Source organism: Electrophorus electricus, chromosome 19 (genome assembly GCF_013358815.1).
Source record: "Electrophorus electricus isolate fEleEle1 chromosome 19, fEleEle1.pri, whole genome shotgun sequence".
In the NCBI taxonomy this organism is placed as follows: Eukaryota; Metazoa; Chordata; class Actinopteri; order Gymnotiformes; family Gymnotidae; genus Electrophorus; species Electrophorus electricus.
This window is the reverse complement of record NC_049553.1, coordinates 5719986-5747778: the sequence shown is the minus strand read 5'-3', so window position 1 is coordinate 5747778 and position 27793 is coordinate 5719986. Positions and strand designations below refer to the sequence as shown.

Below are 27793 nucleotides of genomic sequence, written 5' to 3'. Positions count from 1 at the left end.
CAGCTGAGTAGGATACTTTTCATCCCATCCGCAAGCTGTGTAGCTAGTGGAATTTGAGCAGCTGACTCAAGTGACCATCTCTGGTGTATTTAGACAAACATACATATATATGCACAACTACACAAAAACAACCAAGTATATAGATATATTATGATGTCATTCCCTGAAGTGGAAGTACAGTATCTCCTACACTTCGGTCTGAAGATCACCAGCAGCTAATCAACGAATACTAAACCGCTTGCAACTTAAGTGTGGTTTCACCACTGTTTTATAATCCTGACCTACAGATGGACACACTACATCAAAGCCCCCACAACCACTACACCGAAACCCAACTGCTCCGATACCAACTACACCACCAGGTGAACTGCATCTTATTCTCCTCTGTCTAGTGCATCAAGGCATATGAACATGTCCTAACCACCCTGTTCTTTTCTACAAATAGTGAAGTGCCCTCCTGATTCTGAGTACATAGAGTGTGGTCCAGCTTGCATTCCCAGCTGTAAAGAGCCCTCCACCACTGCACTGGCTCTTGTATCAGCGGCTGCTTCTGCAAACCAGGTTTTGTGTTCCGGGGGGAAACGATGTATTCCCATTGAGCAGTGTGGATGTCTGGATGATGACAACAACTACTATGAGGTACATGGACTGATTATGAAAAAATGGATCCAGTCTTGGAAGATGCATTCCTAGACCCATAAATGTAACTTCTATGTCTTTTTTTCAGCCTGGAGAGCTCGTCTTTGGGAATGACTGCTCCAAGCTGTGCCGCTGTGCCGGCAATTACACTTTGAGCTGTGTAGAACAACACCTGTGACCCCACGGAAGAATGTCTACAAGTGGGAGGAGTCCATGGTTGCTATCCTAAAGGTGTTGTGGCAATATATCTTCCAGTGGAGATGCTGGCATATGTTAACCTTCTAGCCTTAATATACTATGATTAATTTTTGGATTCAGACAGATCAAAAGCAAAGCACATGTGTGTTTTATTAGCGTATGTAAATCAGGCCTGTAAGACTTGTTGTTGTTTTTAGACTTGTTGTTGTTGTTGTTGTTGTTTTTAATCTCTACAGACACCTCCACCTGTATTGCCTCGGGTGATCCCCACTACTCCACCTTTGACAAACGTAGTTATGACTTCATGGGCAACTGCACCTACTTGATGTCTGAGCCTTGCAACAGCACAGATGTGCCTTACTTTGCTGTTTATACTGACAATGAGAATCGTTACAATGTCCCCACCGTCAGCTACGTGAGTGCTGTCCACGTCCACGTTCTAGGAGTGAAGGTGTCCATCTTGAAAGGAGGAGTCGTGCAGGTCAGTAAGCAAAAAGAGAACTGATGTAGAAAAGGTGGTTCTGCAGGTATGTTTGTAAATAGGAAATCTTCTTACTACTGGTTTCCATCTGGTCTCTCAGCTGAATGGAACCACTGTGAACATTCCTCTAAGCCCTGCTCCTGGAGTGGACGTCTTTCAATCTGGGACACTCTATAGTGTAACCTTGAACTTTGGTGTAACAGTTCGCTATGATGGAAACCACTACATGGACATCAAAGTCATCAAAGAGTGAGTGTTGTGTAAAACTGAGAATGACATTGCACTGTGAATCCAGTGCATCTTACTCATGCGTTGCACTTGCATGTATGTGCAGCTACCAGGACAGGCTGTGCGGCCTGTGTGGCGACTATAATGGCGACTTTAAAGATGACTTCCGTACTCCCACCGGTGAACTGGTCAACAGTCCAACTGATTTTGGTAACAGCTGGAACACAGACCCTGAGTGAGTCACCGATATCGTACTGTACATACCGAGGAATCCGTCATTCCTTATTCCCTCCGGTAAACTGATCATGGGGCTGGAAGACAACTGACTCTTGTCTTCATTTGCTCCTCAGCTGCAATAAGAGCCCGGTCGGTCCAGACCCTGGATGCACAGATGCTGAGCAGGACCTTTATGAGAGTCCCGCCTACTGTGGAATCATACTGGACAGCAAAGGCCCATTCGCTGTCTGTCACCCAAGAGTCAATCCCATGTGAGTTATTCAGACCAGGCCATTGTCAGCTGAGTACTTAACATCTTTAGTCATTTAACATTAATCATGTTCTTTATATCAAAAATCTGTGTTTGCGTAGAGTTTCTTCAAAAACTGTGTGTTTTGATCTGTGTGCGCTGGACGGCCCTCACTCTGCCTTGTGTGAGGCCATTGAAGCCTACGTCAACGAGTGTCAGGATCGCGGAGTCAACATCGGTCCCTGGAGAAACACCACCTTCTGCCGTAAGTCACATACAATTACATCGCACTCTGCACTTTATATACACAAGATGATGAGGTCCTATATTTTCCTCTAATCAGACACTACATTGTAGAATGTAATGTGAATACATAGTGTATATATTTGGTGTTATTCATTCTCTCTTAAGTGTGATTACCACAGTCACACTGTACATTCTTTATTTTAGCTCTCCAATGCCCACCCAACAGCCACTATGACCCCTGTGTCCGACCTTGTCAGCCCTCCTGTACCCCTCCCCACCCAGCCAGTGTACTGGACCCTGTTCTGAGGGATGTGTGTGTGACCCTGGATACATACTCAGTGCTGGCAAATGTGTGAAAAAAGACACATGTGGCTGCAATTATAATGGACAGTACTACAAGGTGAATATGTACGAGTGTTACTGGGTCGTAGTCAGCATCTTTAGTACCTCAGCATATGAATGTATCAGACATTTGTCGCCAATGTCCTGCCTTCTCTCTGTGGACATTAGCCAGATGAGGAGTTCTACACTAAGGACTGTGAGCTGCTGTGCAGGTGTGATCCTCCATTCGTCACCTGCAGTGCTGCTGAATGCCCTCCCATGCAGCAGTGTGGTGTGCAGGGAGGACAAATAGGCTGTTACCAGTTGGTCAGTAAATAAAAACTTGAAATAAATAAACAGGTTTAGATTCTGAGGTGGGTGAGGTCATCTGTCCTTTGGTCTCACGTAGGTTCTCAGGACTGCATCATCTCGGGTGACCCTCATTACAACACCTTTGATGGTAAATACTACTCTTTCATGGGTACCTGCACCTACACGCTGGCCCGCACCTGCAGAAACAACACTGGTGAGTAGAGGCCATGGATCTATGTAAAAATGTAACAGAATGCTGTATATTCCTGCATTTGGGTGTGAATTGGTTACCATTGGTATTTAAAAATGTATAACATGTAAACCAAAAAAGATGTGGCATATTGCTTTGAACACTTGTACATTATAAACGTACAGTGATTACAGTTTTTGTTCTGTGTTGTGCAGGGCCCTGGTTCTCTGTGGAGGGGAAGAATGAGGAGAGAGGAGTGTCTGGCGTATCTTACCTCAGGAAGTTGTACGTGACTGTCAACAGCATCACTGTGACAATGATGAAGAGCAGAATCACACTGGTTAGCTTGAACTACTGGAAACCCATTTTCATGCAACATCTCTGTTGATCTTAATTGTGTGAATGAAATAAGTCTTCATGTCTGTCTTAGCAAAGCTGGTATTTGTTGTAAATTGTTTATTGGTTTTCCATCATTGTCAGGTGAATGGACGGAGAGTAGGCCCTCCCTCATTCCCCCTCTCCTCTAATCTCTCTAACCTTGGCTGGGCAGTATGTCATCCTCACCACACCCTTTGGCCTGGAGGTGCGGTGGGATGGTAGCCACTATGCTAAGATCACAGTGCCCAGGTACTGCGGCAGACATGTGCTATAGATACTGGAGTATGGTGCACTTTTAGCTTTGCGATTGTATAGACTCTGAGACCAACAAAACCAATACAATATGATTCTTTTACTTTAGACATTATTGCGTCTTTTGGAATGATGTGCTTTGACCAGTGATGTGGCCAAATACATCATCTAGTTGAGCCAGCAGTTAAATGCTGTCAGCAAGAAAGCAGCATCACCAAGTTACTATTTATCTCTTAGTGTTTCAGATGAGTTGATGTGTAATCATTTTGGACACATCCCAAATACTTACTCATTAGCACCATTAATGCATTTTTAAAAAATGACAATGAAGTCCATATCAGGTTTAAGTCTTGGTACTATAAATATTGAAAAAAATCATGTTATTATTTCTCTTTTTCTCTTTCTCTCTCAGTACCTACTTTGAGCAGATGTGTGGTTTGTGTGGGGACTACAGTGGAAACCCCAACAATGATTTTACCAAACCAGATGGATCCCTGACTGGCAGCTCAGATCAATTTGGCAACAGCTGGCAAACCGATAAAGACGAGGATGACACGTTAGTCTCTTTTTTTGTGTTTTCCTCTGTTAAAGACAATAAGACAATAATCAACCCAATAAGCTTGTATTAATCATAGCACTATCATGTTGTTTAATTTAAAACATTTAAAATCTTTTGCTCACACCATGTTAATTTATGTACAGAAGATTTTCTGAGTATCTTTGATGTTGTATTTTTAGATGCAAGCCTGATATTGGTCCTGACCCACCATGTGACCCCAGCCTTGAGGCTGAAGTGTCTAAACCAGAGAAATGTGGAAAAATCACTGACACTAGTGGACCATTCAGGTAGGAACATTCCCATGGAGCACCTGCTGAAATTCGTCCTGTCTTTTACACTGCCTTCTACTCCAGAATAAATTATTTTTTAGATTCATGTCCTCGGTGATCCTGTAGCTCACCTGGTAAAGCAGGTAGAGTTGAGTGCTAATAGCACCACAGTCAGGGGCTCATTTATCAGGGAGAACACATATAGCAATCCTTGTCCCTTTTTAAATTTCTCTCTCCCTCTCACCTCCTTTCCCTTCCTCACACTCATAGGGACTGTATAAAGGTGGTGGACCCTCTGCCGTTCTTCCAGAGCTGTGTGTTTGACATGTGCCGCTATCAGGGACTCCAGCAAACCCTGTGTGACCAGCTCCAGGCCTACACTGATGCTTGTCTCAGTGCTGGGGCACCAATCCACCAATGGCGAGAACCAGACTTCTGCCGTGAGTCTCATCCCACACATCATTCACGGGTGTACTTGTACACTTGTATACATATTCATATTCCTGTTTCTTCATTTACTAAGCTGAAGGCCAGCTGCAAAATGCGTTTTTCATACCGAACACTTTATATGATGTGTTATTTTGCCTAAAAGGTATTGAATCTTTCTTCCAAATACTTACTCTGCTTTAACCAAATAATTTTAACAATTCTTTAACTGCTTATCATTATTCCTGAGTAAGTGTCTTGTCTCTTGGGGTTTTTATGAGAGTTAAAGCTGTAAGCTCTTTCTAACAGCATTGCACTTCAAATACTTAGAAAGTCAGACATGCGCCAAAATTACCCACTGACTTGTATCTGTCTCGTGTGGTAAGGTGACTTTTTCTGTCTTTGTTCTCCACAGCTCTGGTTTGTCCTCCTAACAGTCACTACTCCATGTGTGTGAGTTCATGTCCAGAAACATGTGTGGGTGTGAGTGGTCCTCCTGGCTGTGGTGAGAAGTGTGTTGAAGGCTGTGAATGTAACCCTGGCTTTGTGCTGAGCAACAACAAGTGTGTGCCTCTCAAAGACTGTGGCTGTGTGGACACTATCGGTTCCTACCACCCTGTGAGTGTCTCACGCACATCAGTTATACAGAAAAAGTTGGAGGTTCACTAGTCAGCGGCAAAAATGATTCCTATCCCCTCCAATATAATCTCAGTCCCTGCTTATTTGTGTGGTTTAGGTGAATGAGAGCTGGTATCTGGAGGGCTGTGAGCACCAGTGTGTGTGTCTGGGTGGAAGAATCATCCAGTGCTACAACACCAGCTGCCTCCCTACAGAGACCTGCCAACTGCAGGATGGAGAGTTTGTCTGCAAACCAAATGGTACAACAACTCACATAGACCATGCACTTGTTAAAGTAACGAAATATTTGCATATATCAGATGTTTACATGTCACTTTGTACGAGTCTGAGTCAAGCCTCATGTCTCTGGAGTGCAAGTCTGAGTCAAGTCTCGAGTCTTTGGAGAGATTGAATAGAGTCTCAAGTCTACGTTTGATATTTTCTGTTTAGTCTCATTGTTTAAGGTTTATAGTCTCATTTATTTATGAGGTTGCTAACATGCCTTCTCAGTCGCAAATACGTGGAACAGTGCCTGAAAACAAATGTTACATTTCCACTGGACTGCAACCTAACATTAGCTAGCTAAAAAGAAAATGCTCGTTGGACAATGGAGCATGTAACTAGCTAGAAAAGCTAGACATTGTTTCAAATTATATGGAGCTTACTAGATCAAGCATTTATTAGCTGTCAATCAAGGCAGCTGAGTAGGATACTTTTCATCCCATCCGCAAGCTGTGTAGCTAGTGGAATTTGAGCAGCTGACTCAAGTGACCATCTCTGGTGTATTTAGACAAACATACATATATATGCACAACTACACAAAAACAACCAAGTATATAGATATATTATGATGTCATTCCCTGAAGTGGAAGTACAGTATCTCCTACACTTCGGTCTGAAGATCACCAGCAGCTAATCAACGAATACTAAACCGCTTGCAACTTAAGTGTGGTTTCACCACTGTTTTATAATCCTGACCTACAGATGGACACACTACATCAAAGCCCCCCACAACCACTACACCGAAACCAACTGCTCCGATACCAACTACACCACCAGGTGAACTGCATCTTATTCTCCTCTGTCTAGTGCATCAAGGCATATGAACATGTCCTAACCACCCTGTTCTTTTCTACAAATAGTGAAGTGCCCTCCTGATTCTGAGTACATAGAGTGTGGTCCAGCTTGCATTCCCAGCTGTAAAGAGCCCTCCACCAACTGCACTGGCTCTTGTATCAGCGGCTGCTTCTGCAAACCAGGTTTTGTGTTCCGGGGGAAACGATGTATTCCCATTGAGCAGTGTGGATGTCTGGATGATGACAACAACTACTATGAGGTACATGGACTGATTATGAAAAAAATGGATCCAGTCTTGGAAGATGCATTCCTAGACCCATAAATGTAACTTCTATGTCTTTTTTTCAGCCTGGAGAGCTCGTCTTTGGGAATGACTGCTCCAAGCTGTGCCGCTGTGCCGGCAATTACACTTTGAGCTGTGTAGACAACACCTGTGACCCCACGGAAGAATGTCTACAAGTGGGAGGAGTCCATGGTTGCTATCCTAAAGGTGTTGTGGCAATATATCTTCCAGTGGAGATGCTGGCATATGTTAACCTTCTAGCCTTAATATACTATGATTAATTTTTGGATTCAGACAGATCAAAAGCAAAGCACATGTGTGTTTTATTAGCGTATGTAAATCAGGCCTGTAAGACTTGTTGTTGTTTTTAAGACTTGTTGTTGTTGTTGTTGTTGTTTTTAATCTCTACAGACACCTCCACCTGTATTGCCTCGGGTGATCCCCACTACTCCACCTTTGACAAACGCAGTTATGACTTCATGGGCAACTGCACCTACTTGATGTCTGAGCCTTGCAACAGCACAGATGTGCCTTACTTTGCTGTTTATACTGACAATGAGAATCGTTACAATGTCCCCACCGTCAGCTACGTGAGTGCTGTCCACGTCCACGTTCTAGGAGTGAAGGTGTCCATCTTGAAAGGAGGAGTCGTGCAGGTCAGTAAGCAAAAAGAGAACTGATGTAGAAAAGGTGGGTTCTGCAGGTATGTTGTAAATAGGAAATCTTCTTACTACTGGTTTCCATCTGGTCTCTCAGCTGAATGGAACCACTGTGAACATTCCTCTAAGCCCTGCTCCTGGAGTGGACGTCTTTCAATCTGGGACACTCTATAGTGTAACCTTGAACTTTGGTGTGACAGTTCGCTATGATGGAAACCACTACATGGACATCAAAGTCATCAAAGAGTGAGTGTTGTGTAAAACTGAGAATGATCATTGCACTGTGAATCCAGTGCATCTTACTCATGCGTTGCACTTGCATGTATGTGCAGCTACCAGGACAGGCTGTGCGGCCTGTGTGGCGACTATAATGGCGACTTTAAAGATGACTTCCGTACTCCCACCGGTGAACTGGTCAACAGTCCAACTGATTTTGGTAACAGCTGGAACACAGACCCTGAGTGAGTCACCGATATCGTACTGTACATACCGAGGAATCCGTCATTCCTTATTCCCTCCGGTAACTGATCATGGGGCTGGAAGACAACTGACTCTTGTCTTCATTTGCTCCTCAGCTGCAATAAGAGCCCCGTCGGTCCAGACCCTGGATGCACAGATGCTGAGCAGGACCTTTATGAGAGTCCCGCCTACTGTGGAATCATACTGGACAGCAAAGGCCCATTCGCTGTCTGTCACCCAAGAGTCAATCCCAATGTGAGTTATTCAGACCAGGCCATTGTCAGCTGAGTACTTAACATCTTTAGTCATTTAACATTAATCATGTTCTTTATATCAAAAATCTGTGTTTGCGTAGAGTTTCTTCAAAAACTGTGTGTTTGATCTGTGTGCGCTGGACGGCCCTCACTCTGCCTTGTGTGAGGCCATTGAAGCCTACGTCAACGAGTGTCAGGATCGCGGAGTCAACATCGGTCCCTGGAGAAACACCACCTTCTGCCGTAAGTCACATACAATTACATCGCACTCTGCACTTTATATACACAAGATGATGAGGTCCTATATTTTCCTCTAATCAGACACTACATTGTAGAATGTAATGTGAATACATAGTGTATATATTTGGTGTTATTCATTCTCTCTTAAGTGTGATTACCACAGTCACACTGTACATTCTTTATTTTAGCTCTCCAATGCCCACCCAACAGCCACTATGACCCCTGTGTCCGACCTTGTCAGCCCTCCTGTACCCCTCCCCCACCCAGCCAGTGTACTGGACCCTGTTCTGAGGGATGTGTGTGTGACCCTGGATACATACTCAGTGCTGGCAAATGTGTGAAAAAAGACACATGTGGCTGCAATTATAATGGACAGTACTACAAGGTGAATATGTACGAGTGTTACTGGGTCGTAGTCAGCATCTTTAGTACCTCAGCATATGAATGTATCAGACATTTGTCGCCAATGTCCTGCCTTCTCTCTGTGGACATTAGCCAGATGAGGAGTTCTACACTAAGGACTGTGAGCTGCTGTGCAGGTGTGATCCTCCATTCGTCACCTGCAGTGCTGCTGAATGCCCTCCCATGCAGCAGTGTGGTGTGCAGGGAGGACAAATAGGCTGTTACCCAGTTGGTCAGTAAATAAAAACTTGAAATAAATAAACAGGTTTAGATTCTGAGGTGGGTGAGGTCATCTGTCCTTTGGTCTCACGTAGGTTCTCAGGACTGCATCATCTCAGGTGACCCTCATTACAACACCTTTGATGGTAAATACTACTCTTTCATGGGTACCTGCACCTACACGCTGGCCCGCACCTGCAGAAACAACACTGGTGAGTAGAGGCCATGGATCTATGTAAAAATGTAACAGAATGCTGTATATTCCTGCATTTGGGTGTGAATTGGTTACCATTGGTATTTAAAAATGTATAACATGTAAACCAAAAAAGATGTGGCATATTGCTTTGAACACTTGTACATTATAAACGTACAGTGATTACAGTTTTTGTTCTGTGTTGTGCAGGGCCCTGGTTCTCTGTGGAGGGGAAGAATGAGGAGAGAGGAGTGTCTGGCGTATCTTACCTCAGGAAGTTGTACGTGACTGTCAACGGCATCACTGTGACAATGATGAAGAGCAGAATCACACTGGTTAGCTTGAACTACTGGAAACCCATTTTCATGCAACATCTCTGTTGATCTTAATTGTGTGAATGAAATAAGTCTTCATGTCTGTCTTAGCAAAGCTGGTATTTGTTGTAAATTGTTTATTGGTTTTCCATCATTTTCAGGTGAATGGACGGAGAGTAGCCCTCCCTCATTCCCCCTCTCCTCTAATCTCTCTAACCTTGGCTGGGCAGTATGTCATCCTCACCACACCCTTTGGCCTGGAGGTGCGGTGGGATGGTAACCACTATGCTAAGATCACAGTGCCCAGGTACTGCGGCAGACATGTGCTATAGATACTGGAGTATGGTGCACTTTTAGCTTTGCGATTGTATAGACTCTGAGACCAACAAAACCAATACAATATGATTCTTTTACTTTAGACATTATTGCGTCTTTTGGAATGATGTGCTTTGACCAGTGATGTGGCCAAATACATCATCTAGTTGAGCCAGCAGTTAAATGCTGTCAGCAAGAAAGCAGCATCACCAAGTTACTATTTATCTCTTAGTGTTTCAGATGAGTTGATGTGTAATCATTTTGGACACATCCCAAATACTTACTCATTAGCACCATTAATGCATTTTTAAAAAAATGACAATGAAGTCCATATCAGGTTTAAGTCTTGGTACTATAAATATTGAAAAAAATCATGTTATTATTTCTCTTTTTCTCTTTCTCTCTCAGTACCTACTTTGAGCAGATGTGTGGTTTGTGTGGGGACTACAGTGGAAACCCCAACAATGATTTTACCAAACCAGATGGATCCCTGACTGGCAGCTCAGATCAATTTGGCAACAGCTGGCAAACCGATAAAGACGAGGATGACACGTTAGTCTCTTTTTTTGTGTTTTCCTCTGTTAAAGACAATAAGACAATAATCAACCCAATAAGCTTGTATTAATCATAGCACTATCATGTTGTTTAATTTAAAACATTTAAAATCTTTTGCTCACACCATGTTAATTTATGTACAGAAGATTTTCTGAGTATCTTTGATGTTGTATTTTTAGATGCAAGCCTGATATTGGTCCTGACCCACCATGTGACCCCAGCCTTGAGGCTGAAGTGTCTAAACCAGAGAAATGTGGAAAAATCACTGACACTAGTGGACCATTCAGGTAGGAACATTCCCATGGAGCACCTGCTGAAATTCGTCCTGTCTTTTACACTGCCTTCTACTCCAGAATAAATTATTTTTTAGATTCATGTCCTCGGTGATCCTGTAGCTCACCTGGTAAAGCAGGTAGAGTTGAGTGCTAATAGCACCACAGTCAGGGGCTCATTTATCAGGGAGAACACATATAGCAATCCTTGTCCCTTTTTAAATTTCTCTCTCCCTCTCACCTCCTTTCCCTTCCTCACACTCATAGGGACTGTATAAAGGTGGTGGACCCTCTGCCGTTCTTCCAGAGCTGTGTGTTTGACATGTGCCGCTATCAGGGACTCCAGCAAACCCTGTGTGACCAGCTCCAGGCCTACACTGATGCTTGTCTCAGTGCTGGGGCACCAATCCACCAATGGCGAGAACCAGACTTCTGCCGTGAGTCTCATCCCACACATCATTCACGGGTGTACTTGTACACTTGTATACATATTCATATTCCTGTTTCTTCATTTACTAAGCTGAAGGCCAGCTGCAAAATGCGTTTTTCATACCGAACACTTTATATGATGTGTTATTTTGCCTAAAAGGTATTGAATCTTTCTTCCAAATACTTACTCTGCTTTAACCAAATAATTTTAACAATTCTTTAACTGCTTATCATTATTCCTGAGTAAGTGTCTTGTCTCTTGGGGTTTTTATGAGAGTTAAAGCTGTAAGCTCTTTCTAACAGCATTGCACTTCAAATACTTAGAAAGTCAGACATGCGCCAAAATTACCCACTGACTTGTATCTGTCTCGTGTGGTAAGGTGACTTTTTCTGTCTTTGTTCTCCACAGCTCTGGTTTGTCCTCCTAACAGTCACTACTCCATGTGTGTGAGTTCATGTCCAGAAACATGTGTGGGTGTGAGTGGTCCTCCTGGCTGTGGTGAGAAGTGTGTTGAAGGCTGTGAATGTAACCCTGGCTTTGTGCTGAGCAACAACAAGTGTGTGCCTCTCAAAGACTGTGGCTGTGTGGACACTATCGGTTCCTACCACCCTGTGAGTGTCTCACGCACATCAGTTATACAGAAAAAGTTGGAGGTTCACTAGTCAGCGGCAAAAATGATTCCTATCCCCTCCAATATAATCTCAGTCCCTGCTTATTTGTGTGGTTTAGGTGAATGAGAGCTGGTATCTGGAGGGCTGTGAGCACCAGTGTGTGTGTCTGGGTGGAAGAATCATCCAGTGCTACAACACCAGCTGCCTCCCTACAGAGACCTGCCAACTGCAGGATGGAGAGTTTGTCTGCAAACCAAATGGTACAACAACTCACATAGACCATGCACTTGTTAAAGTAACGAAATATTTGCATATAGCAGATGTTTACATGTCACTTTGTACGAGTCTGAGTCAAGCCTCATGTCTCTGGAGTGCAAGTCTGAGTCAAGTCTCGAGTCTTTGGAGAGATTGAATAGAGTCTCAAGTCTACGTTTGATATTTTCTGTTTAGTCTCATTGTTTAAGGTTTATAGTCTCATTTATTTATGAGGTTGCTAACATGCCTTCTCAGTCGCAAATACGTGGAACAGTGCCTGAAAACAAATGTTACATTTCCACTGGACTGCAACCTAACATTAGCTAGCTAAAAAGAAAATGCTCGTTGGACAATGGAGCATGTAACTAGCTAGAAAAGCTAGACATTGTTTCAAATTATATGGAGCTTACTAGATCAAGCATTTATTAGCTGTCAATCAAGGCAGCTGAGTAGGATACTTTTCATCCCATCCGCAAGCTGTGTAGCTAGTGGAATTTGAGCAGCTGACTCAAGTGACCATCTCTGGTGTATTTAGACAAACATACATATATATGCACAACTACACAAAAACAACCAAGTATATAGATATATTATGATGTCATTCCCTGAAGTGGAAGTACAGTATCTCCTACACTTCGGTCTGAAGATCACCAGCAGCTAATCAACGAATACTAAACCGCTTGCAACTTAAGTGTGGTTTCACCACTGTTTTATAATCCTGACCTACAGATGGACACACTACATCAAAGCCCCCCACAACCACTACACCGAAACCAACTGCTCCGATACCAACTACACCACCAGGTGAACTGCATCTTATTCTCCTCTGTCTAGTGCATCAAGGCATATGAACATGTCCTAACCACCCTGTTCTTTTCTACAAATAGTGAAGTGCCCTCCTGATTCTGAGTACATAGAGTGTGGTCCAGCTTGCATTCCCAGCTGTAAAGAGCCCTCCACCAACTGCACTGGCTCTTGTATCAGCGGCTGCTTCTGCAAACCAGGTTTTGTGTTCCGGGGGAAACGATGTATTCCCATTGAGCAGTGTGGATGTCTGGATGATGACAACAACTACTATGAGGTACATGGACTGATTATGAAAAAAATGGATCCAGTCTTGGAAGATGCATTCCTAGACCCATAAATGTAACTTCTATGTCTTTTTTTCAGCCTGGAGAGCTCGTCTTTGGGAATGACTGCTCCAAGCTGTGCCGCTGTGCCGGCAATTACACTTTGAGCTGTGTAGACAACACCTGTGACCCCACGGAAGAATGTCTACAAGTGGGAGGAGTCCATGGTTGCTATCCTAAAGGTGTTGTGGCAATATATCTTCCAGTGGAGATGCTGGCATATGTTAACCTTCTAGCCTTAATATACTATGATTAATTTTTGGATTCAGACAGATCAAAAGCAAAGCACATGTGTGTTTTATTAGCGTATGTAAATCAGGCCTGTAAGACTTGTTGTTGTTTTTAAGACTTGTTGTTGTTGTTGTTGTTGTTTTTAATCTCTACAGACACCTCCACCTGTATTGCCTCGGGTGATCCCCACTACTCCACCTTTGACAAACGCAGTTATGACTTCATGGGCAACTGCACCTACTTGATGTCTGAGCCTTGCAACAGCACAGATGTGCCTTACTTTGCTGTTTATACTGACAATGAGAATCGTTACAATGTCCCCACCGTCAGCTACGTGAGTGCTGTCCACGTCCACGTTCTAGGAGTGAAGGTGTCCATCTTGAAAGGAGGAGTCGTGCAGGTCAGTAAGCAAAAAGAGAACTGATGTAGAAAAGGTGGGTTCTGCAGGTATGTTGTAAATAGGAAATCTTCTTACTACTGGTTTCCATCTGGTCTCTCAGCTGAATGGAACCACTGTGAACATTCCTCTAAGCCCTGCTCCTGGAGTGGACGTCTTTCAATCTGGGACACTCTATAGTGTAACCTTGAACTTTGGTGTGACAGTTCGCTATGATGGAAACCACTACATGGACATCAAAGTCATCAAAGAGTGAGTGTTGTGTAAAACTGAGAATGATCATTGCACTGTGAATCCAGTGCATCTTACTCATGCGTTGCACTTGCATGTATGTGCAGCTACCAGGACAGGCTGTGCGGCCTGTGTGGCGACTATAATGGCGACTTTAAAGATGACTTCCGTACTCCCACCGGTGAACTGGTCAACAGTCCAACTGATTTTGGTAACAGCTGGAACACAGACCCTGAGTGAGTCACCGATATCGTACTGTACATACCGAGGAATCCGTCATTCCTTATTCCCTCCGGTAACTGATCATGGGGCTGGAAGACAACTGACTCTTGTCTTCATTTGCTCCTCAGCTGCAATAAGAGCCCCGTCGGTCCAGACCCTGGATGCACAGATGCTGAGCAGGACCTTTATGAGAGTCCCGCCTACTGTGGAATCATACTGGACAGCAAAGGCCCATTCGCTGTCTGTCACCCAAGAGTCAATCCCAATGTGAGTTATTCAGACCAGGCCATTGTCAGCTGAGTACTTAACATCTTTAGTCATTTAACATTAATCATGTTCTTTATATCAAAAATCTGTGTTTGCGTAGAGTTTCTTCAAAAACTGTGTGTTTGATCTGTGTGCGCTGGACGGCCCTCACTCTGCCTTGTGTGAGGCCATTGAAGCCTACGTCAACGAGTGTCAGGATCGCGGAGTCAACATCGGTCCCTGGAGAAACACCACCTTCTGCCGTAAGTCACATACAATTACATCGCACTCTGCACTTTATATACACAAGATGATGAGGTCCTATATTTTCCTCTAATCAGACACTACATTGTAGAATGTAATGTGAATACATAGTGTATATATTTGGTGTTATTCATTCTCTCTTAAGTGTGATTACCACAGTCACACTGTACATTCTTTATTTTAGCTCTCCAATGCCCACCCAACAGCCACTATGACCCCTGTGTCCGACCTTGTCAGCCCTCCTGTACCCCTCCCCCACCCAGCCAGTGTACTGGACCCTGTTCTGAGGGATGTGTGTGTGACCCTGGATACATACTCAGTGCTGGCAAATGTGTGAAAAAAGACACATGTGGCTGCAATTATAATGGACAGTACTACAAGGTGAATATGTACGAGTGTTACTGGGTCGTAGTCAGCATCTTTAGTACCTCAGCATATGAATGTATCAGACATTTGTCGCCAATGTCCTGCCTTCTCTCTGTGGACATTAGCCAGATGAGGAGTTCTACACTAAGGACTGTGAGCTGCTGTGCAGGTGTGATCCTCCATTCGTCACCTGCAGTGCTGCTGAATGCCCTCCCATGCAGCAGTGTGGTGTGCAGGGAGGACAAATAGGCTGTTACCCAGTTGGTCAGTAAATAAAAACTTGAAATAAATAAACAGGTTTAGATTCTGAGGTGGGTGAGGTCATCTGTCCTTTGGTCTCACGTAGGTTCTCAGGACTGCATCATCTCGGGTGACCCTCATTACAACACCTTTGATGGTAAATACTACTCTTTCATGGGTACCTGCACCTACACGCTGGCCCGCACCTGCAGAAACAACACTGGTGAGTAGAGGCCATGGATCTATGTAAAAATGTAACAGAATGCTGTATATTCCTGCATTTGGGTGTGAATTGGTTACCATTGGTATTTAAAAATGTATAACATGTAAACCAAAAAAGATGTGGCATATTGCTTTGAACACTTGTACATTATAAACGTACAGTGATTACAGTTTTTGTTCTGTGTTGTGCAGGGCCCTGGTTCTCTGTGGAGGGGAAGAATGAGGAGAGAGGAGTGTCTGGCGTATCTTACCTCAGGAAGTTGTACGTGACTGTCAACGGCATCACTGTGACAATGATGAAGAGCAGAATCACACTGGTTAGCTTGAACTACTGGAAACCCATTTTCATGCAACATCTCTGTTGATCTTAATTGTGTGAATGAAATAAGTCTTCATGTCTGTCTTAGCAAAGCTGGTATTTGTTGTAAATTGTTTATTGGTTTTCCATCATTTTCAGGTGAATGGACGGAGAGTAGCCCTCCCTCATTCCCCCTCTCCTCTAATCTCTCTAACCTTGGCTGGGCAGTATGTCATCCTCACCACACCCTTTGGCCTGGAGGTGCGGTGGGATGGTAACCACTATGCTAAGATCACAGTGCCCAGGTACTGCGGCAGACATGTGCTATAGATACTGGAGTATGGTGCACTTTTAGCTTTGCGATTGTATAGACTCTGAGACCAACAAAACCAATACAATATGATTCTTTTACTTTAGACATTATTGCGTCTTTTGGAATGATGTGCTTTGACCAGTGATGTGGCCAAATACATCATCTAGTTGAGCCAGCAGTTAAATGCTGTCAGCAAGAAAGCAGCATCACCAAGTTACTATTTATCTCTTAGTGTTTCAGATGAGTTGATGTGTAATCATTTTGGACACATCCCAAATACTTACTCATTAGCACCATTAATGCATTTTTAAAAAAATGACAATGAAGTCCATATCAGGTTTAAGTCTTGGTACTATAAATATTGAAAAAAATCATGTTATTATTTCTCTTTTTCTCTTTCTCTCTCAGTACCTACTTTGAGCAGATGTGTGGTTTGTGTGGGGACTACAGTGGAAACCCCAACAATGATTTTACCAAACCAGATGGATCCCTGACTGGCAGCTCAGATCAATTTGGCAACAGCTGGCAAACCGATAAAGACGAGGATGACACGTTAGTCTCTTTTTTTGTGTTTTCCTCTGTTAAAGACAATAAGACAATAATCAACCCAATAAGCTTGTATTAATCATAGCACTATCATGTTGTTTAATTTAAAACATTTAAAATCTTTTGCTCACACCATGTTAATTTATGTACAGAAGATTTTCTGAGTATCTTTGATGTTGTATTTTTAGATGCAAGCCTGATATTGGTCCTGACCCACCATGTGACCCCAGCCTTGAGGCTGAAGTGTCTAAACCAGAGAAATGTGGAAAAATCACTGACACTAGTGGACCATTCAGGTAGGAACATTCCCATGGAGCACCTGCTGAAATTCGTCCTGTCTTTTACACTGCCTTCTACTCCAGAATAAATTATTTTTTAGATTCATGTCCTCGGTGATCCTGTAGCTCACCTGGTAAAGCAGGTAGAGTTGAGTGCTAATAGCACCACAGTCAGGGGCTCATTTATCAGGGAGAACACATATAGCAATCCTTGTCCCTTTTTAAATTTCTCTCTCCCTCTCACCTCCTTTCCCTTCCTCACACTCATAGGGACTGTATAAAGGTGGTGGACCCTCTGCCGTTCTTCCAGAGCTGTGTGTTTGACATGTGCCGCTATCAGGGACTCCAGCAAACCCTGTGTGACCAGCTCCAGGCCTACACTGATGCTTGTCTCAGTGCTGGGGCACCAATCCACCAATGGCGAGAACCAGACTTCTGCCGTGAGTCTCATCCCACACATCATTCACGGGTGTACTTGTACACTTGTATACATATTCATATTCCTGTTTCTTCATTTACTAAGCTGAAGGCCAGCTGCAAAATGCGTTTTTCATACCGAACACTTTATATGATGTGTTATTTTGCCTAAAAGGTATTGAATCTTTCTTCCAAATACTTACTCTGCTTTAACCAAATAATTTTAACAATTCTTTAACTGCTTATCATTATTCCTGAGTAAGTGTCTTGTCTCTTGGGGTTTTTATGAGAGTTAAAGCTGTAAGCTCTTTCTAACAGCATTGCACTTCAAATACTTAGAAAGTCAGACATGCGCCAAAATTACCCACTGACTTGTATCTGTCTCGTGTGGTAAGGTGACTTTTTCTGTCTTTGTTCTCCACAGCTCTGGTTTGTCCTCCTAACAGTCACTACTCCATGTGTGTGAGTTCATGTCCAGAAACATGTGTGGGTGTGAGTGGTCCTCCTGGCTGTGGTGAGAAGTGTGTTGAAGGCTGTGAATGTAACCCTGGCTTTGTGCTGAGCAACAACAAGTGTGTGCCTCTCAAAGACTGTGGCTGTGTGGACACTATCGGTTCCTACCACCCTGTGAGTGTCTCACGCACATCAGTTATACAGAAAAAGTTGGAGGTTCACTAGTCAGCGGCAAAAATGATTCCTATCCCCTCCAATATAATCTCAGTCCCTGCTTATTTGTGTGGTTTAGGTGAATGAGAGCTGGTATCTGGAGGGCTGTGAGCACCAGTGTGTGTGTCTGGGTGGAAGAATCATCCAGTGCTACAACACCAGCTGCCTCCCTACAGAGACCTGCCAACTGCAGGATGGAGAGTTTGTCTGCAAACCAAATGGTACAACAACTCACATAGACCATGCACTTGTTAAAGTAACGAAATATTTGCATATATCAGATGTTTACATGTCACTTTGTACGAGTCTGAGTCAAGCCTCATGTCTCTGGAGTGCAAGTCTGAGTCAAGTCTCGAGTCTTTGGAGAGATTGAATAGAGTCTCAAGTCTACGTTTGATATTTTCTGTTTAGTCTCATTGTTTAAGGTTTATAGTCTCATTTATTTATGAGGTTGCTAACATGCCTTCTCAGTCGCAAATACGTGGAACAGTGCCTGAAAACAAATGTTACATTTCCACTGGACTGCAACCTAACATTAGCTAGCTAAAAAGAAAATGCTCGTTGGACAATGGAGCATGTAACTAGCTAGAAAAGCTAGACATTGTTTCAAATTATATGGAGCTTACTAGATCAAGCATTTATTAGCTGTCAATCAAGGCAGCTGAGTAGGATACTTTTCATCCCATCCGCAAGCTGTGTAGCTAGTGGAATTTGAGCAGCTGACTCAAGTGACCATCTCTGGTGTATTTAGACAAACATACATATATATGCACAACTACACAAAAACAACCAAGTATATAGATATATTATGATGTCATTCCCTGAAGTGGAAGTACAGTATCTCCTACACTTCGGTCTGAAGATCACCAGCAGCTAATCAACGAATACTAAACCGCTTGCAACTTAAGTGTGGTTTCACCACTGTTTTATAATCCTGACCTACAGATGGACACACTACATCAAAGCCCCCCACAACCACTACACCGAAACCAACTGCTCCGATACCAACTACACCACCAGGTGAACTGCATCTTATTCTCCTCTGTCTAGTGCATCAAGGCATATGAACATGTCCTAACCACCCTGTTCTTTTCTACAAATAGTGAAGTGCCCTCCTGATTCTGAGTACATAGAGTGTGGTCCAGCTTGCATTCCCAGCTGTAAAGAGCCCTCCACCAACTGCACTGGCTCTTGTATCAGCGGCTGCTTCTGCAAACCAGGTTTTGTGTTCCGGGGGAAACGATGTATTCCCATTGAGCAGTGTGGATGTCTGGATGATGACAACAACTACTATGAGGTACATGGACTGATTATGAAAAAAATGGATCCAGTCTTGGAAGATGCATTCCTAGACCCATAAATGTAACTTCTATGTCTTTTTTTCAGCCTGGAGAGCTCGTCTTTGGGAATGACTGCTCCAAGCTGTGCCGCTGTGCCGGCAATTACACTTTGAGCTGTGTAGACAACACCTGTGACCCCACGGAAGAATGTCTACAAGTGGGAGGAGTCCATGGTTGCTATCCTAAAGGTGTTGTGGCAATATATCTTCCAGTGGAGATGCTGGCATATGTTAACCTTCTAGCCTTAATATACTATGATTAATTTTTGGATTCAGACAGATCAAAAGCAAAGCACATGTGTGTTTTATTAGCGTATGTAAATCAGGCCTGTAAGACTTGTTGTTGTTTTTAAGACTTGTTGTTGTTGTTGTTGTTGTTTTTAATCTCTACAGACACCTCCACCTGTATTGCCTCGGGTGATCCCCACTACTCCACCTTTGACAAACGCAGTTATGACTTCATGGGCAACTGCACCTACTTGATGTCTGAGCCTTGCAACAGCACAGATGTGCCTTACTTTGCTGTTTATACTGACAATGAGAATCGTTACAATGTCCCCACCGTCAGCTACGTGAGTGCTGTCCACGTCCACGTTCTAGGAGTGAAGGTGTCCATCTTGAAAGGAGGAGTCGTGCAGGTCAGTAAGCAAAAAGAGAACTGATGTAGAAAAGGTGGGTTCTGCAGGTATGTTGTAAATAGGAAATCTTCTTACTACTGGTTTCCATCTGGTCTCTCAGCTGAATGGAACCACTGTGAACATTCCTCTAAGCCCTGCTCCTGGAGTGGACGTCTTTCAATCTGGGACACTCTATAGTGTAACCTTGAACTTTGGTGTGACAGTTCGCTATGATGGAAACCACTACATGGACATCAAAGTCATCAAAGAGTGAGTGTTGTGTAAAACTGAGAATGATCATTGCACTGTGAATCCAGTGCATCTTACTCATGCGTTGCACTTGCATGTATGTGCAGCTACCAGGACAGGCTGTGCGGCCTGTGTGGCGACTATAATGGCGACTTTAAAGATGACTTCCGTACTCCCACCGGTGAACTGGTCAACAGTCCAACTGATTTTGGTAACAGCTGGAACACAGACCCTGAGTGAGTCACCGATATCGTACTGTACATACCGAGGAATCCGTCATTCCTTATTCCCTCCGGTAACTGATCATGGGGCTGGAAGACAACTGACTCTTGTCTTCATTTGCTCCTCAGCTGCAATAAGAGCCCCGTCGGTCCAGACCCTGGATGCACAGATGCTGAGCAGGACCTTTATGAGAGTCCCGCCTACTGTGGAATCATACTGGACAGCAAAGGCCCATTCGCTGTCTGTCACCCAAGAGTCAATCCCAATGTGAGTTATTCAGACCAGGCCATTGTCAGCTGAGTACTTAACATCTTTAGTCATTTAACATTAATCATGTTCTTTATATCAAAAATCTGTGTTTGCGTAGAGTTTCTTCAAAAACTGTGTGTTTGATCTGTGTGCGCTGGACGGCCCTCACTCTGCCTTGTGTGAGGCCATTGAAGCCTACGTCAACGAGTGTCAGGATCGCGGAGTCAACATCGGTCCCTGGAGAAACACCACCTTCTGCCGTAAGTCACATACAATTACATCGCACTCTGCACTTTATATACACAAGATGATGAGGTCCTATATTTTCCTCTAATCAGACACTACATTGTAGAATGTAATGTGAATACATAGTGTATATATTTGGTGTTATTCATTCTCTCTTAAGTGTGATTACCACAGTCACACTGTACATTCTTTATTTTAGCTCTCCAATGCCCACCCAACAGCCACTATGACCCCTGTGTCCGACCTTGTCAGCCCTCCTGTACCCCTCCCCCACCCAGCCAGTGTACTGGACCCTGTTCTGAGGGATGTGTGTGTGACCCTGGATACATACTCAGTGCTGGCAAATGTGTGAAAAAAGACACATGTGGCTGCAATTATAATGGACAGTACTACAAGGTGAATATGTACGAGTGTTACTGGGTCGTAGTCAGCATCTTTAGTACCTCAGCATATGAATGTATCAGACATTTGTCGCCAATGTCCTGCCTTCTCTCTGTGGACATTAGCCAGATGAGGAGTTCTACACTAAGGACTGTGAGCTGCTGTGCAGGTGTGATCCTCCATTCGTCACCTGCAGTGCTGCTGAATGCCCTCCCATGCAGCAGTGTGGTGTGCAGGGAGGACAAATAGGCTGTTACCCAGTTGGTCAGTAAATAAAAACTTGAAATAAATAAACAGGTTTAGATTCTGAGGTGGGTGAGGTCATCTGTCCTTTGGTCTCACGTAGGTTCTCAGGACTGCATCATCTCAGGTGACCCTCATTACAACACCTTTGATGGTAAATACTACTCTTTCATGGGTACCTGCACCTACACGCTGGCCCGCACCTGCAGAAACAACACTGGTGAGTAGAGGCCATGGATCTATGTAAAAATGTAACAGAATGCTGTATATTCCTGCATTTGGGTGTGAATTGGTTACCATTGGTATTTAAAAATGTATAACATGTAAACCAAAAAAGATGTGGCATATTGCTTTGAACACTTGTACATTATAAACGTACAGTGATTACAGTTTTTGTTCTGTGTTGTGCAGGGCCCTGGTTCTCTGTGGAGGGGAAGAATGAGGAGAGAGGAGTGTCTGGCGTATCTTACCTCAGGAAGTTGTACGTGACTGTCAACGGCATCACTGTGACAATGATGAAGAGCAGAATCACACTGGTTAGCTTGAACTACTGGAAACCCATTTTCATGCAACATCTCTGTTGATCTTAATTGTGTGAATGAAATAAGTCTTCATGTCTGTCTTAGCAAAGCTGGTATTTGTTGTAAATTGTTTATTGGTTTTCCATCATTTTCAGGTGAATGGACGGAGAGTAGCCCTCCCTCATTCCCCCTCTCCTCTAATCTCTCTAACCTTGGCTGGGCAGTATGTCATCCTCACCACACCCTTTGGCCTGGAGGTGCGGTGGGATGGTAACCACTATGCTAAGATCACAGTGCCCAGGTACTGCGGCAGACATGTGCTATAGATACTGGAGTATGGTGCACTTTTAGCTTTGCGATTGTATAGACTCTGAGACCAACAAAACCAATACAATATGATTCTTTTACTTTAGACATTATTGCGTCTTTTGGAATGATGTGCTTTGACCAGTGATGTGGCCAAATACATCATCTAGTTGAGCCAGCAGTTAAATGCTGTCAGCAAGAAAGCAGCATCACCAAGTTACTATTTATCTCTTAGTGTTTCAGATGAGTTGATGTGTAATCATTTTGGACACATCCCAAATACTTACTCATTAGCACCATTAATGCATTTTTAAAAAAATGACAATGAAGTCCATATCAGGTTTAAGTCTTGGTACTATAAATATTGAAAAAAATCATGTTATTATTTCTCTTTTTCTCTTTCTCTCTCAGTACCTACTTTGAGCAGATGTGTGGTTTGTGTGGGGACTACAGTGGAAACCCCAACAATGATTTTACCAAACCAGATGGATCCCTGACTGGCAGCTCAGATCAATTTGGCAACAGCTGGCAAACCGATAAAGACGAGGATGACACGTTAGTCTCTTTTTTTGTGTTTTCCTCTGTTAAAGACAATAAGACAATAATCAACCCAATAAGCTTGTATTAATCATAGCACTATCATGTTGTTTAATTTAAAACATTTAAAATCTTTTGCTCACACCATGTTAATTTATGTACAGAAGATTTTCTGAGTATCTTTGATGTTGTATTTTTAGATGCAAGCCTGATATTGGTCCTGACCCACCATGTGACCCCAGCCTTGAGGCTGAAGTGTCTAAACCAGAGAAATGTGGAAAAATCACTGACACTAGTGGACCATTCAGGTAGGAACATTCCCATGGAGCACCTGCTGAAATTCGTCCTGTCTTTTACACTGCCTTCTACTCCAGAATAAATTATTTTTTAGATTCATGTCCTCGGTGATCCTGTAGCTCACCTGGTAAAGCAGGTAGAGTTGAGTGCTAATAGCACCACAGTCAGGGGCTCATTTATCAGGGAGAACACATATAGCAATCCTTGTCCCTTTTTAAATTTCTCTCTCCCTCTCACCTCCTTTCCCTTCCTCACACTCATAGGGACTGTATAAAGGTGGTGGACCCTCTGCCGTTCTTCCAGAGCTGTGTGTTTGACATGTGCCGCTATCAGGGACTCCAGCAAACCCTGTGTGACCAGCTCCAGGCCTACACTGATGCTTGTCTCAGTGCTGGGGCACCAATCCACCAATGGCGAGAACCAGACTTCTGCCGTGAGTCTCATCCCACACATCATTCACGGGTGTACTTGTACACTTGTATACATATTCATATTCCTGTTTCTTCATTTACTAAGCTGAAGGCCAGCTGCAAAATGCGTTTTTCATACCGAACACTTTATATGATGTGTTATTTTGCCTAAAAGGTATTGAATCTTTCTTCCAAATACTTACTCTGCTTTAACCAAATAATTTTAACAATTCTTTAACTGCTTATCATTATTCCTGAGTAAGTGTCTTGTCTCTTGGGGTTTTTATGAGAGTTAAAGCTGTAAGCTCTTTCTAACAGCATTGCACTTCAAATACTTAGAAAGTCAGACATGCGCCAAAATTACCCACTGACTTGTATCTGTCTCGTGTGGTAAGGTGACTTTTTCTGTCTTTGTTCTCCACAGCTCTGGTTTGTCCTCCTAACAGTCACTACTCCATGTGTGTGAGTTCATGTCCAGAAACATGTGTGGGTGTGAGTGGTCCTCCTGGCTGTGGTGAGAAGTGTGTTGAAGGCTGTGAATGTAACCCTGGCTTTGTGCTGAGCAACAACAAGTGTGTGCCTCTCAAAGACTGTGGCTGTGTGGACACTATCGGTTCCTACCACCCTGTGAGTGTCTCACGCACATCAGTTATACAGAAAAAGTTGGAGGTTCACTAGTCAGCGGCAAAAATGATTCCTATCCCCTCCAATATAATCTCAGTCCCTGCTTATTTGTGTGGTTTAGGTGAATGAGAGCTGGTATCTGGAGGGCTGTGAGCACCAGTGTGTGTGTCTGGGTGGAAGAATCATCCAGTGCTACAACACCAGCTGCCTCCCTACAGAGACCTGCCAACTGCAGGATGGAGAGTTTGTCTGCAAACCAAATGGTACAACAACTCACATAGACCATGCACTTGTTAAAGTAACGAAATATTTGCATATAGCAGATGTTTACATGTCACTTTGTACGAGTCTGAGTCAAGCCTCATGTCTCTGGAGTGCAAGTCTGAGTCAAGTCTCGAGTCTTTGGAGAGATTGAATAGAGTCTCAAGTCTACGTTTGATATTTTCTGTTTAGTCTCATTGTTTAAGGTTTATAGTCTCATTTATTTATGAGGTTGCTAACATGCCTTCTCAGTCGCAAATACGTGGAACAGTGCCTGAAAACAAATGTTACATTTCCACTGGACTGCAACCTAACATTAGCTAGCTAAAAAGAAAATGCTCGTTGGACAATGGAGCATGTAACTAGCTAGAAAAGCTAGACATTGTTTCAAATTATATGGAGCTTACTAGATCAAGCATTTATTAGCTGTCAATCAAGGCAGCTGAGTAGGATACTTTTCATCCCATCCGCAAGCTGTGTAGCTAGTGGAATTTGAGCAGCTGACTCAAGTGACCATCTCTGGTGTATTTAGACAAACATACATATATATGCACAACTACACAAAAACAACCAAGTATATAGATATATTATGATGTCATTCCCTGAAGTGGAAGTACAGTATCTCCTACACTTCGGTCTGAAGATCACCAGCAGCTAATCAACGAATACTAAACCGCTTGCAACTTAAGTGTGGTTTCACCACTGTTTTATAATCCTGACCTACAGATGGACACACTACATCAAAGCCCCCCACAACCACTACACCGAAACCAACTGCTCCGATACCAACTACACCACCAGGTGAACTGCATCTTATTCTCCTCTGTCTAGTGCATCAAGGCATATGAACATGTCCTAACCACCCTGTTCTTTTCTACAAATAGTGAAGTGCCCTCCTGATTCTGAGTACATAGAGTGTGGTCCAGCTTGCATTCCCAGCTGTAAAGAGCCCTCCACCAACTGCACTGGCTCTTGTATCAGCGGCTGCTTCTGCAAACCAGGTTTTGTGTTCCGGGGGAAACGATGTATTCCCATTGAGCAGTGTGGATGTCTGGATGATGACAACAACTACTATGAGGTACATGGACTGATTATGAAAAAAATGGATCCAGTCTTGGAAGATGCATTCCTAGACCCATAAATGTAACTTCTATGTCTTTTTTTCAGCCTGGAGAGCTCGTCTTTGGGAATGACTGCTCCAAGCTGTGCCGCTGTGCCGGCAATTACACTTTGAGCTGTGTAGACAACACCTGTGACCCCACGGAAGAATGTCTACAAGTGGGAGGAGTCCATGGTTGCTATCCTAAAGGTGTTGTGGCAATATATCTTCCAGTGGAGATGCTGGCATATGTTAACCTTCTAGCCTTAATATACTATGATTAATTTTTGGATTCAGACAGATCAAAAGCAAAGCACATGTGTGTTTTATTAGCGTATGTAAATCAGGCCTGTAAGACTTGTTGTTGTTTTTAAGACTTGTTGTTGTTGTTGTTGTTGTTTTTAATCTCTACAGACACCTCCACCTGTATTGCCTCGGGTGATCCCCACTACTCCACCTTTGACAAACGCAGTTATGACTTCATGGGCAACTGCACCTACTTGATGTCTGAGCCTTGCAACAGCACAGATGTGCCTTACTTTGCTGTTTATACTGACAATGAGAATCGTTACAATGTCCCCACCGTCAGCTACGTGAGTGCTGTCCACGTCCACGTTCTAGGAGTGAAGGTGTCCATCTTGAAAGGAGGAGTCGTGCAGGTCAGTAAGCAAAAAGAGAACTGATGTAGAAAAGGTGGGTTCTGCAGGTATGTTGTAAATAGGAAATCTTCTTACTACTGGTTTCCATCTGGTCTCTCAGCTGAATGGAACCACTGTGAACATTCCTCTAAGCCCTGCTCCTGGAGTGGACGTCTTTCAATCTGGGACACTCTATAGTGTAACCTTGAACTTTGGTGTAACAGTTCGCTATGATGGAAACCACTACATGGACATCAAAGTCATCAAAGAGTGAGTGTTGTGTAAAACTGAGAATGATCATTGCACTGTGAATCCAGTGCATCTTACTCATGCGTTGCACTTGCATGTATGTGCAGCTACCAGGACAGGCTGTGCGGCCTGTGTGGCGACTATAATGGCGACTTTAAAGATGACTTCCGTACTCCCACCGGTGAACTGGTCAACAGTCCAACTGATTTTGGTAACAGCTGGAACACAGACCCTGAGTGAGTCACCGATATCGTACTGTACATACCGAGGAATCCGTCATTCCTTATTCCCTCCGGTAACTGATCATGGGGCTGGAAGACAACTGACTCTTGTCTTCATTTGCTCCTCAGCTGCAATAAGAGCCCCGTCGGTCCAGACCCTGGATGCACAGATGCTGAGCAGGACCTTTATGAGAGTCCCGCCTACTGTGGAATCATACTGGACAGCAAAGGCCCATTCGCTGTCTGTCACCCAAGAGTCAATCCCAATGTGAGTTATTCAGACCAGGCCATTGTCAGCTGAGTACTTAACATCTTTAGTCATTTAACATTAATCATGTTCTTTATATCAAAAATCTGTGTTTGCGTAGAGTTTCTTCAAAAACTGTGTGTTTGATCTGTGTGCGCTGGACGGCCCTCACTCTGCCTTGTGTGAGGCCATTGAAGCCTACGTCAACGAGTGTCAGGATCGCGGAGTCAACATCGGTCCCTGGAGAAACACCACCTTCTGCCGTAAGTCACATACAATTACATCGCACTCTGCACTTTATATACACAAGATGATGAGGTCCTATATTTTCCTCTAATCAGACACTACATTGTAGAATGTAATGTGAATACATAGTGTATATATTTGGTGTTATTCATTCTCTCTTAAGTGTGATTACCACAGTCACACTGTACATTCTTTATTTTAGCTCTCCAATGCCCACCCAACAGCCACTATGACCCCTGTGTCCGACCTTGTCAGCCCTCCTGTACCCCTCCCCCACCCAGCCAGTGTACTGGACCCTGTTCTGAGGGATGTGTGTGTGACCCTGGATACATACTCAGTGCTGGCAAATGTGTGAAAAAAGACACATGTGGCTGCAATTATAATGGACAGTACTACAAGGTGA

At 43.6% G+C, this 27793-nt stretch overlaps 1 protein-coding gene across 1 annotated transcript in view; it reads left to right on the top strand.

The window, feature by feature from the left end:
* The window catches only part of zanl (zonadhesin, like), a 62343-nt gene that overhangs the window by 20718 nt on the left and 13832 nt on the right, over positions 1-27793 (top strand). Inside the window, 85 exon segments of the mRNA XM_035519973.1 lie at positions 446-517; positions 520-575; positions 577-639; positions 728-805; positions 807-870; positions 1074-1318; positions 1419-1567; positions 1653-1781; positions 1897-2034; positions 2135-2277; positions 2463-2528; positions 2531-2658; positions 2769-2902; positions 2963-3105; positions 3297-3421; positions 3562-3579; positions 3581-3708; positions 4124-4267; positions 4450-4557; positions 4810-4979; positions 5381-5583; positions 5702-5843; positions 6568-6642; positions 6726-6919; positions 7009-7150; positions 7355-7599; positions 7700-7848; positions 7935-8063; positions 8178-8316; positions 8417-8558; positions 8744-8940; positions 9051-9189; positions 9272-9388; positions 9580-9704; positions 9845-9990; positions 10407-10550; positions 10733-10840; positions 11093-11262; positions 11664-11866; positions 11985-12126; positions 12851-12925; positions 13009-13202; positions 13292-13433; positions 13638-13882; positions 13983-14131; positions 14218-14346; positions 14461-14599; positions 14700-14841; positions 15027-15223; positions 15334-15472; positions 15555-15671; positions 15863-15987; positions 16128-16273; positions 16690-16833; positions 17016-17123; positions 17376-17545; positions 17947-18149; positions 18268-18409; positions 19134-19208; positions 19292-19485; positions 19575-19716; positions 19921-20165; positions 20266-20414; positions 20501-20629; positions 20744-20882; positions 20983-21124; positions 21310-21506; positions 21617-21755; positions 21838-21954; positions 22146-22270; positions 22411-22556; positions 22973-23116; positions 23299-23406; positions 23659-23828; positions 24230-24432; positions 24551-24692; positions 25417-25491; positions 25575-25768; positions 25858-25999; positions 26204-26448; positions 26549-26697; positions 26784-26912; positions 27027-27165; positions 27266-27407; positions 27593-27789. Coding sequence (XP_035375866.1) covers positions 446-517; positions 520-575; positions 577-639; positions 728-805; positions 807-870; positions 1074-1318; positions 1419-1567; positions 1653-1781; positions 1897-2034; positions 2135-2277; positions 2463-2528; positions 2531-2658; positions 2769-2902; positions 2963-3105; positions 3297-3421; positions 3562-3579; positions 3581-3708; positions 4124-4267; positions 4450-4557; positions 4810-4979; positions 5381-5583; positions 5702-5843; positions 6568-6642; positions 6726-6919; positions 7009-7150; positions 7355-7599; positions 7700-7848; positions 7935-8063; positions 8178-8316; positions 8417-8558; positions 8744-8940; positions 9051-9189; positions 9272-9388; positions 9580-9704; positions 9845-9990; positions 10407-10550; positions 10733-10840; positions 11093-11262; positions 11664-11866; positions 11985-12126; positions 12851-12925; positions 13009-13202; positions 13292-13433; positions 13638-13882; positions 13983-14131; positions 14218-14346; positions 14461-14599; positions 14700-14841; positions 15027-15223; positions 15334-15472; positions 15555-15671; positions 15863-15987; positions 16128-16273; positions 16690-16833; positions 17016-17123; positions 17376-17545; positions 17947-18149; positions 18268-18409; positions 19134-19208; positions 19292-19485; positions 19575-19716; positions 19921-20165; positions 20266-20414; positions 20501-20629; positions 20744-20882; positions 20983-21124; positions 21310-21506; positions 21617-21755; positions 21838-21954; positions 22146-22270; positions 22411-22556; positions 22973-23116; positions 23299-23406; positions 23659-23828; positions 24230-24432; positions 24551-24692; positions 25417-25491; positions 25575-25768; positions 25858-25999; positions 26204-26448; positions 26549-26697; positions 26784-26912; positions 27027-27165; positions 27266-27407; positions 27593-27789 — 12176 coding nt within the window.